Below are 11,458 nucleotides of genomic sequence, written 5' to 3' on the forward strand. Positions count from 1 at the left end.
TTTTTTAAAAAAAATTGTATATTCAAAGTTGATATTGAAATTTTTAAATAATTTAATAATAATCAAATTCACACTTAAAATTTTACTATTTTATTTGATATTTTAAAATTTTATATATTTAATATCTTAATTTTTTTTATTTTGATTGATATATTATCTAATTATATTTTTTCGTTCACATAATATTATTTGATTAATTAATGAAAATATTTTTTTGGCAATCATGCAAGTTAATTTATTGTATATGAATCAACAATTACATTACTTAGTGGGAGCATTATTAATTAAATATATTTTTAAAAAATAAATATGCAGTATATTAATCAAAATAGAATTTATAATTATTGACAAAAACTAGTGAAATAATAATAAAATAGTATTTTTTAACACATAGGGATGAACAGTCTTCAATCAATTAAGTTCATTTTAGAAGTTATTTTTCTCCAAATATTATCTTTAATTTGTATCTATTTTTATAAATATTATCTATTTCTTATTCTGTACATTTTCTAACTTTTTTTTTAAAAAAATAATTTTTTTTTGCAACACTTCCAAAGTTGTTAATGGTTTCTATTAAAAGAACACGAGATAAGTGGATTTAGTCATACAAAGAGAAAAAATAAGAAAAAGAAAACGTTCAGATGTCAAAAGACGATTTTAGTTGCTACTGTAGGGAATTTAGAGAACCAAACTCGCTAAGCGATTTTGCTCTATGGAGAAACCCCAATTTGCCAGTAGAAAACCGCAGACTTGAGCATAGAGAGGAGCGAGCACTGAGCAAAAACACGCACAAGCGGAGAGTCAGAGCGAGAAACGCGTAGATTCGAAGCCCATTCTAAGAGAATGGTGAACTATTTGTTGATGATCACCGCGGAGCTGGAGAATCTCACCGACCTTCAGCCGCAAGGCGGTTGTGATGATCCTAACTTTTCCTACTATTTCAAAGTAATTTTCTGTATTTTTCTCGATTTGTTTCTTTTTTGTTTATACGAAGTTTTATTGTCTAGCAGAACCATTAGCGGAGGTACTTTGATTGTACAGTTTTTTTTGCGCCCATTTCAGCTCATATTCGCTTTAATTTATGCCGTTTTCTGTATATTTTGGTTTTTTGACTTAATTCCGGTCATCTCTATCCCATGGTTGAAACCGGTTCTATTGCTCAGATTTCATTAGAGTGTGTGTCCATCGTTGGTTTACTTATTTCATCATCTTTGATTTCTTTTGGTGTGTCGTCATGATTTGACACTTTTCTTTTTCTATTTTCTGAATGCAGTGACGTATAAGATTCATAAATGTGTAAAATGGGTATGGGCTCTTTTGTTCATGCATTAGTTTGATAAATGATTGTATTTCCACTCTTAACCTTTTATTTTATTTACTTTCCTCAATCACTGTTGTTTTATACATTTCCTGGCTATAGTATATGATCATTTGTTGTTTGCATCAATATGGAGTTTGAGATGGTTTTAAAACAGACGTTTCTTTACCCCAATTTCAGAACATATGATCATAAGAGTTCTATCATTTTATGTGAATATTTATACCTGTGAAGGTATAAACATGTGCAGATACACAGGCACAAGGACATGGTAAGAGGCATTTGCATTATGCTTGCCTTTGTACGATTGTCCTTCCCTTTTATCTTGCTGAAGAAATGCCCCATAATTAGCATGCTCAATTACTTCTGGAAAAATTAACTCCATCACTAACTATCATTATGGCCAACTTGGATCTTAGCAAATTTATATAGTAATGGTTTCCCTGTCAAAAGTTTGTCCACATTTTGAGCTTTATGATTCTCTGGTTTTGCTTATTTTGTTGCGTTGTGCAGCTGAAATGTGGGAACTGTGGGGAGGTGACACAGAAAGAGACTTGTGTCACCTTGAATGAGACAGTTCCTTCTGCGAAAGGAAAAGGCGAGACTCATCTTTCTCAGAAGGTAGTCTCTCTCTCAACTCTCAAGTATGTATTGAGTGAGCTAAGCCATTTTAGAGTATTGCATATTTCGGTAACTATTGCTTGTAAATTATTCTATCTAGAATATAGCATACAAGAAAGTATGTCCTGATTGTCAGATTGGGATGAAATTGTGATCAAATTAGATATCTGATATTTACTGAATTACGCCAAGTATTCTTTGATTTTATTCCTGTTAGTTAATACTGTTTCTTGTCCCTTTCTGTTCCAGTGTAAGTTTTGTTCAAGGGAAGGAACTGTATCGATGATCACAGGCCGGGGCCGTCCTCTTACTCACGAACAGGCGGAAGCTGGAAAATATGCCCCTCTAATGTCATTTGACTGCAGAGGTTTTGAGCCTGTTGGTTTTTCATTTGGCAGCAGTTGGAAAGCTGAATCTGTAAGTCTCCGAAGTTGGTTTTGGTTCAAGTTGGGAATTCTATTTCGTTTTTGGGCAATTTTACTGAAGTTATATTTTTATTTTTAGTTTCATTTATCTGAACATCTATTATCTGCATATTGGATTGTAGGTTTGACTTCCATAAGTATTTGCATTTATTTGCAATAAATGATCTTTAGTCGTCCAGATGCAACAATTATAATTGTAGAAAATTGTTGCAGTGATGGTGCATTTTGATGTTTTTAGCCCATATTGTTTTGCAGTTAGAGTCCATGTTCCCTTTATTATTTAGTTTATCTCAATTAGGACGTGCTATCCAATTGAGAAGGAAAGATGATTTGTTCTGGTTCATGAAAAGTATTGAGAAGTTTACATTCATTCCCCCCCTTCTACTGCTCAACAGAAAATGCTTAACTGTCACCTTGGTGGTTAATTGTGATATGCTTTCTCATGTTTGTATGTCAACTTATGCAGTGATGGTTCACAAAGATCTATGGATTACATTGGTAAAAGGATAACTTTGGTAGGGGGTGAAAAATGTACAGTATGTAACATCTGCAAGTCTACCCCTTCCAAATTTCAAGTTTTCTCTATTTTCTGTCGCTTTTGGTTGGCCGATGTTCTGTTGCTTTTAACCAATTCATGCCAGTTTTTTCTGTATCACTATATTTCTTAATCAGGGATCTACAATCGAAATGTTATAACTAAACTCTGTTATTTATTTTATTTACTTCTTTTTATAGCTTGCCGGGACGAAGTATAATGACATTGACTTGTCTGGAGGGGAATTTGCTGAATATGACGAGAAGGGGGAGTGCCCTGTCATGATCTCCAACCTCCGTGCCAAATTCGATGTGGTGAAGTAGGTCAAAAGATCCTCTGCCTGAATGTTCTATACTACGTAATCAAGTGGGATTATAGACTAACTTCTTTGTTCCTACAATCCTCGATGCATGTTGATAGAGCGCAGCTCTTGATATTTATAATAAACATAAAAGCTGCAACATGTTGATCATCATCGTTTAATTTATCTCCACTCCTGTCTGCTGAAATTGGTGAATGTTGATGGGAAATCGACTTACGCGAATGAATGCCAGTAATCAACTACTGTCAGGATCACGTGGATTCTACTTAGAAAATGCAAGTATAGATGTTTGGTATTATCTAGATCCGTAGTGATTTGGTGTAAATATTGAAGGTGTGTAAGTATTGGTGTTTGTGGTAGCCAAACTTTCTGATATCAAACGTTGGATGCACGAACTTAAGAGTAAGAGGGGATGAGTCTGAGTTTGCGAAATATAAGGTAAGAACAGTTGTGCAAGGAACATAGTCGTGTTCTTGAAGACAGATCAAGATTGGAAGGTATGAACTAGGAACTGTTGACTCACAGCACAGGAAATATTCTGTTCATTCATGATTTAGGGAATCTAATGCCATGTTTAACACCAAAAATATTGAATTTCCATGCCATAATACTACAAAAGAACAAACAAATTCTTTTCCTTTTCTAAAAATTGTTCAGAAGTCTTTCTATGTACAAAAGTTGACTATCTTGTGCTAAACTTGCCTTTTCAATCCAAGGACTATATGACATGGATAGGAAATTGACCCCTTCTCATTCCTTTTTCCTTTTCTTTTTCTTTCTTGAGTAAACGATTGGATAAAATATTTCATGGAGGGTGTCAATAGTATGCAATTTATAATCAATTAATTAACTATGATAAAATATATAAATCATTACATTAAAAGAAATTAATCATCAGTAGTATTTGTAAGTATTAATTAACCAATCAAACTTTAAAAATAGGCACAAAAATACATATCAAAACCAAAACCTTTTGAAATCTCAACTTTTATGAGATGAGATGTGAATCCTACACAAAATTAACGAGTGTAATATCTATACTATAAAAACTTTTTGTTGTATTAATTTTTGAATATTTAAATTTTCATTTATTTTCTTAAAAAAATAAGTCTTAATATTAATTTTCATACTTTTCATATACCCACGATCACAATTTATGTTTTCTGTCTCACCCCACTTCATTTCTTCTTCCCTCACACACGTTTGTTTCTTTTCATGATTGTTTTTTATATGCTCATGAAATTTGTGTTGTGCAATCATTGTATATGTATATATTTATATCAAAACTAGAAGTTAAAGAGTTCCAACACTAATTAAGATAATCACGAATGATTTTAGGTGTAATTAATTGGTTGTTTTCCTAATTATAACAACCCTAATTTAGAGAATAGGTTGCCCATATCAGAAACCGGCTACACCCTCACCAATTTCCTACATAAATATACGAATACAAACTATAACATATCCAACTCCTTTCCAATCCCATTGAACTTTAGCTGTCATTGCCATCCGCACGCATTCTTCAATTAAGCATAAACACCCGCACCACAATCCGTAGAGCTCTTTTCCTCTGTCGGTCCCCTCACAATTTCCCGCTCTCTTCTCTTATTCAAATCTGACGAGTACAAATCTATATCTCTCTCTCTCTCTCTCTCTCGTGAGCGAAGATTGTGGAGTTTAGTACAGAGAAAGAGCTGCTATTAGATGTTGCGGAGGATGGTGTTGACTTTCGTACGCTAAAAACAGGGGTACCCGGGTTGGAATCTTGATCGTTTATGAAAGTTTCATGCAGTTCAGGTATTGGGATTTGGTTGTTGTTGAGGAGGATTGAACTCCTTTGTTGAGATTTTGAGAGGGTTTTATGCCGAAAGGTAGTATAACCCGAAGGAAGAAACTGGAAATAATTCTTTAGATGGAATTAACGGTTGTACACATGGAAGATTGTAAAGATCCTCTTGTGTTGAACAGGGCAGGGCAGACTAGGGTTTTGCCTCAAAGATTGCTTCAGTTGCTTGTACTTTTCTTATTCTTGTGTTTCATCTTCTCTGCAGTTAGTACCCATATGATTGGGTATTTTGGAGTTTACAGTGCAGTGAATCCGATAAGGCCTAATTTACTGCCCCCCGATGGAGAACAACTGATAAATTTAGACCAATGGATTAATCCACCATCCACTTTGATGCATAATATGAGTGACAAGGAGTTGTTTGGGAGGGCATCTGCTGTCCCCCGTTTGGAGAAGTATCCGTTTAAGAGGGTTCCAAAAATTGCATTCATGTTCTTGACTAAGGGACCATTGCCGCTTGCTCCTCTTTGGGAGAGGTTTTTCAAGGGGAACGAAGGCCGGTATTCGATCTACATTCATTCGTTGCCTTCTTTTGAAGCTGATTTCCCATCTTCTTCTGTTTTTTACAAGAGACAAATACCGAGTCAGGTATTGAAGTCTGCTGCGAGTTCGTTGATTGAATATGCATGAAATAGAGGGTTGAGCCATTTGCAATCGGTTTTTTGTTTTACTAATGTTGATTCTTGGAAAAGCTAGCTTCTTGGATCGAATATAGCTCCCTATTGAGTTCTTGTGGTTTTCATGTTTGATGAAGGTTTGTTTATTGGTTCTACATAGCTATGATTTAGTTTGCCAACAGGGTTGGTGTATGCGGTAAGTAAATGTGCATCGGTTGGTTGCATTCAGTCAATTGCTTATAGTTTTACTTGTGTGTACATATTGAAGATATATGAAGAGAGGTCATTTTATCATTTTACTATCAATTGCATTAAGCCTTTGCTTTCTCCTTCTCATTGTTTCCTCAACTTGGACCACATCTAGAGTAGGCTATTTTAGTCAGCTCCAAAGTTGTTGTCTGATATTTCTATAGTTATCTTGGAAGTTAACCCCTTTGACATTGGCCATTTCTTCTTGCTAATCTCTGAAGTTTGCTCTGCCAAAGCTACATTTGCTTGTTTTTCCCAAATAATTGCTGATGAACTAGAAATATCTATGTCATAATGTAGTTAAACTGGGATATGCCTTGGTAATGCAGTTTTTGTTGTATCAGAAGTATCAATCAGTTGCCCATTTTGGAGCATACTAAATCTTAAGCTGTTGTTTGACAATGGTGCTGGCCCAAAAATTGTACTTAGTACTAATAACTCTGTTGTATTTCCATCTTCATATACAGGTGGCAGAATGGGGGGAAATGAGTATGTGTGATGCTGAGAGAAGACTACTGGCTAATGCCTTACTTGATATTTTGAATGAACGGTTCGTTCTGCTGTCCGAATCGTGCATTCCCCTCTACACCTTTACCATGACCTACGACTACATCATGAGATCCAAGTTTAGCTTCATGGGCGCATTTGACCAACCAGGCCCACATGGAAGAGGACGATACAACGAGAACATGTTGCCCGAGGTTAACATCACCATATGGCGCAAGGGATCTCAATGGTTCGAGATCAACAGAAAGCTCGCCCTCTATGTTGTTGAAGACACCAAATTCTACCCGAAATTTAATGAGTTCTGTCAACCGGCATGTTATCCAGACGAGCACTACTTTCCGACTATGCTGACTATTAAAGCCGCGAATCTCTTGGCAAATAGAAGCATAACGTGGGTGGACTGGTCGAGGGGCGGGGATCATCCAGCTATGTTTGGTGGTGCAGACATAACCGAGGAATTCATGGAGAGAGTCTATGGAGGTCATAGCTGCTTATACAATGATCAGCCTTCTTCTATTTGTTATCTGTTTGCTAGGAAGTTCTCTCCTAGTGCCTTGGAAGCTTTGCTGTTGCTAGCACCAAAGTTTCTAGGTTTTTAGATAGCAAACATTACCTTTGCTCTTTTCTGTTTTTTTTTTGTGGTGAGTAGATGTAACGAAAATGAAAGTAGGAACCATTTAAGTTACATGGGAGAACAATGAACTAGGTTCTTACAATTGTAGTTCTATTCTTTTACATATAGTTGAATATACACTACAAGTCTTGATCTTCTCAATTTATGGTGTCTTCTCTTGTTTGTAAATAATTTCTTTCAAACTATGTTTGGATGAACGATTTGGATTTGAGTAAGACTTTCAAATGAGTTCATATTAAATTTATTTAAAATTAATTGTCATGTGACAAAATATGAAAATTCAAGAATGAAATTTTTGATAATATTGAATTATTCAAATAAGTTGGACGGAATTGTTAATATGAAATTAAAATTTTTAATTTTAAATATACCAATTTAAAGAGCCGACATATAACTATACCAAATATCGAGAAGATGGTGTAACTATTTTTAAATTATATTATTAAATATATTTTGATTTTAATGATATATGGTACAAATGATGAGTTCATTCTGTCTTTTTGTAAAAAGAAAATAGGATTGCCTGTTAATAGCCGTAGAAGAATTTTGAAGTTTTAAATGTAATTAAAGAATTACGGTCTTTACCCGTCAAGCGTGTGTTGGGGGCGACCTTTTGACGTGTCGAGTTATTATTGGTGAACTGTAGGAAATACAGGACAAGTAACGGAAGGGACAGCTGTCTGCTACTTTTCGGTAATTATTCCATGATTTGCTCAAATCAAATATAATATCTTCCCTGGAAACTTAAACTGCGGGATTTCATTATTACTGATTAGTAACTACTGCCTGCCCGACCCCATACGCCGTCGTATCAGCCAGCTGTCTGTACATTCGGGCATCTGCCCGTACAGCCTAGCATCTGCCCGACATCTTCTCACTCCCACACACACTCTCTTGTATAAAACGCACTACACTCTCTCTCTCCCCTCTGCCATTCACTTCCCTCATATTCTCAGCTTCCTTCTCTCTCTCTCACACACACACGCACACTAATATACCTTTAGAACACACGCAAAAGGTGCAATGGCGATGTCTCAGACTAGAGCCTTGGTGGTTGCAATGGCGGTACTGACTATTTTCGCGCTAATCGGAAGCTCAGCGGCCCAAGAGGCACCTGCGCCGGCTCCTACGTCATCAGCTGGAGTCATATCCCCGTTGCTCCCCGTTGGTTGCGCCGTCGCTGTAGTTTCATTCATCTTTGGATCTGCGCTCAGGATCTGAAGTTTTTAGAGATTATATGTATACTTACGTATATTTGAGTGTGTGTATAAGCCGAGAGATATTTTAGAAATTCCGGAGTTGATTTGTGTTTGTGCAGATCTGTTTGGTTTGGTGTTTGGTTTGTGGTTGAATTTTATTTTTAGAAGATCTGTGTTGGTTATACATTTGTTATTTTTGTTTATTTATTTTTGGCTATTGTCATGTTAATTTTTTAATTCCATATTTCTTTTCGTCATCTTATTCATTAATTTGCTTTACATTACAGAGTTTGTTATGAAACTGGAAATCCAAGATACATCAATGTACAGTAGTGCATATGTGTGTTTGGTCTTCTTTTCCAGGTTGGTGATGGATGTTGGAAAATTTAATGAATGTGTTTTAGGAGATAGGGAAAACCGTAATGCTATTTGCTTAACAAATAGGCGGGATTTTGTTTAAACCACCAAATAGATTTCTCCATCCTCTGAAATATTTGCAGGCGTCGAGTGAGGTTTTGCTTTACATATGAGCAAAGACGCATGGTCCACTAGTACGTACACATCATCCATAACCTTGTGCTGGATGATTTTAATTTTCTAGTTAAAGAATTTACTTAATTTTCCCTGCCTGCCTGCCTTGACTAATTTAACCATCATTTCCACCACACACTTGGTTTGCCTTGAGAGTTGAAACAAAGACGACTTGTCTAGGGTGGAAGAAAAGGGACAAAACCCATTATATTTTTCAAGCCATTAGCTAATTTCTACACAGAGAGCAAAGTCCCAAAAGTACAGAAGCAGAGACCATTTCTTATGAAATGAATTTCACAATCTCACTGCTCCGCCACGTCCATCAAATTTTACTACCACTTCCTTCGATTTACACACCGTTTCGCTGTTTCCTAACACTCCTACTCCGAGTCTGAGTCCATATTTCCCATAGCCTTCAACCCTCTTGGTCTCTGAAACACCGTTTGTAAAGTACAAAGTTTAAAAATTAAAATTAAAAGAAGAAAAGTTTATTATTATTAGAAAAGAAAAGAAATGAATACCTTCTTCGTGACCTTCTTCTCTCGTACCTCGTAGCGTTCAAGGGTTAAATCGCATAGCCATGCACCAGGACTCACTAACTGCTGATGCACAAGAATTATTAATAATGAAACGATAATTACAAAAGAATTATTCATCTATTATCGAGTTCCTTCCATATAGGTAGTTACAGGAAAAGTGGTGGCTTAGTTATGTTTGATTAAGAGAATCAAATTATTCAACTCTTACAGCAACTAATGATTTGACCCAAACACGGATAGACCTAACAAATGTGCTGTCCTCTGTCTTATTGTGCTTTGTTAGTTCATACATGATAATGTGTGGTGAGGGTGGAGATGGGTTCGGTTCTCCAATAAACAAAATCAAAAACAGGAAAAGGATGACCCACCAGCGTTGGTATATAGGCTGCCATATTCCCTCCCCAATTATTGGTGAAAACTGCTACTATATATATATATGTATGTATGCATATAAAATGGCAACTGTTAATGAAACAAGATAAGGAAAATAAAAGATATGAAAGCCAAATCCTTTGTCGAAGCTATGTCTGCCAGTAATTTCTGGACTGAAATTTTTATTCAAAATCAAATAAACAGAAATTAATGAATGGTAATGAGTCATTCATTTACAGGAATGGACACGTTGCAAGCATCGTCAGTTTATGTCAAATAATGCCACAGACCTCACATGGCTGTCACTATGTAGGGGGGAAAAGAAAAAATCTTGAGTAGTTGGACTACTGAAGAAATGTATAACAAATAGCATTTCTAATAGTGTGAAGTTTCAAATGTAACTTCAATTTCTTTCCTCCACTTTACTCTCCAGTTCACTCCATGATTCAATTTTTTTTGCCATAGGTGGGAGAAAAGGTTAAATGGAGGTCATAAAAGTTGTCCCCACATGATTTCGTACAAAACATATTCTTTTCTCCCTTTCTTGTCATTGCATAAAAGGTCAGAGTCTAGAAGCCCCAAATAGTTTTTCCAGAGAAAATGAAACAGAATACTCAAATATTTGGAAGAAATAGGCACTGTATGGTGGTCATCAAGGCTGTAAACATAATTAAATTTTAATTCAGATCGAGTTTATTTGAATCTAAATCAATTATATGACAATTATAATACACGTGTCGTGTCAATCACATACACGACACATGAAAAGAATGAAGGTACTTATGTGGCATCGAAATTTTAATTTACTAGGGAGAGATTTTATTTGATCTCCAATATGGCTAATTAAAGAAAATAAAATTTTCAAAAAACTCGATGTTTGCGAAGGGATCGTTCCTTACTCTAGCAAACAAATGAATTAAGAGCCCAGCACAGCAAAATCATGAGAAAAGGGATCACATATCTTTTACTCAATGCTACAAGATATTATTCATTCGGTGCAATATCCCATTTTAGCTTATTTTTGTGCATCTGATATAACTTAGAAAAGAAGGATTACGTAAAGCAAAGTAAAAATGAGGTAGGAGAACTGGAAAAACTTACATTGAGTGTCCGCTGAATAAACTTGGCCCGTTTCTTGGGTCTTTGAGGGAGCTTGGACCCTTTAAATGCCATAAAATCCTCTTCTTTCTCCTTGTTTGTCAAGGCCAGTACAAACTTTGGCGGCCAAACGGCAGCAATTGTGTCTCCACCGGACTGCGACCCGCCTTTTTTGCCGCCATCGTGGGCTGTTTCCGATGACCCAGAACCACCTGCTCCGCCGCTGCCGTGGTGGTTCTCATTATAATGATGATTACTATTGTTGATCTTGTTATTATGGTGGTGGGTGTTATTATTATTACCAGTAGCAGTGCCTTTCCTGTCACCTCTATCAGGGGAGGCCAATCCCCTCACTCCGTTGCTATGCCCCCTCATACCAATTGAACTCTCTGAATTCCTAAAATTGAAACAAAATCAACAAGGTAACACAACCAACGAACGAAAGTAATCAGAACACGCACATATAAAATAGGTAAACAGTCAATAAAGAAACACCATGGCGCCATCTATCAAGAGAATTGACAACACCAAAAAAAAAAAAAACACTTTATTATACTAGTAATAACTTTAATCAATTAATACGAATGCATTTCCCCTAAAAAAAAAAAAAGAAAAAGTCTATTTAAGAAAAAATAAAAAAGATTC

At 35.8% G+C, this 11,458-nt stretch overlaps 3 protein-coding genes across 5 annotated transcripts in view; 2 read left to right on the forward strand and 1 right to left on the reverse strand.

Annotated features, from left to right (window-relative positions):
* LOC105174993 (UPF0587 protein C1orf123 homolog) lies at positions 712-3,562 on the forward strand. Its single transcript, XM_011097320.2, has 4 exons — positions 712-945; positions 1,832-1,939; positions 2,189-2,356; positions 3,100-3,562. The coding sequence occupies exons 1-4, from the start codon at positions 844-846 to the stop codon at positions 3,220-3,222; spliced, it is 501 nt and encodes a 166-aa protein (XP_011095622.1). The 5' UTR covers positions 712-843; the 3' UTR covers positions 3,223-3,562.
* LOC105175076 lies at positions 3,710-7,215 on the forward strand. 2 transcript variants are annotated; one of them, XM_011097512.2, is made up of 3 exons: positions 3,710-5,018; positions 5,273-5,655; positions 6,401-7,215. In XM_011097512.2, exons 1-3 carry the CDS (start codon positions 4,997-4,999, stop codon positions 7,037-7,039), a joined length of 1,044 nt encoding a protein of 347 aa, XP_011095814.1. In that variant the 5' UTR covers positions 3,710-4,996; the 3' UTR covers positions 7,040-7,215. The 2 variants fall into 2 exon arrangements, with proteins under 2 accessions (XP_011095814.1, XP_011095742.1); XM_011097440.2 differs by having other exon boundaries at positions 3,710-5,655.
* LOC105175218 (probable serine/threonine-protein kinase DDB_G0282963) overlaps positions 8,128-11,458 on the reverse strand; it is a 7,003-nt gene continuing 3,672 nt past the window's right edge. The window contains exons 6-8 of one of the 2 annotated variants that reach the window (XM_011097625.2): positions 10,817-11,210; positions 9,326-9,406; positions 8,128-9,235 (exon numbers count right to left, since the gene is read on the reverse strand). In XM_011097625.2, coding sequence (XP_011095927.1) covers positions 9,185-9,235; positions 9,326-9,406; positions 10,817-11,210 — 526 coding nt within the window. In that variant the 3' untranslated portion in view covers positions 8,128-9,184. The remainder of the gene's footprint in view (positions 9,236-9,325; positions 9,407-10,816; positions 11,211-11,458) is intronic. The other variant, XM_011097703.2, reaches the window with a different exon arrangement.

This window comes from Sesamum indicum, linkage group LG1 (assembly GCF_000512975.1).
Source record: "Sesamum indicum cultivar Zhongzhi No. 13 linkage group LG1, S_indicum_v1.0, whole genome shotgun sequence".
NCBI classification, from domain to species: Eukaryota; Viridiplantae; Streptophyta; class Magnoliopsida; order Lamiales; family Pedaliaceae; genus Sesamum; species Sesamum indicum.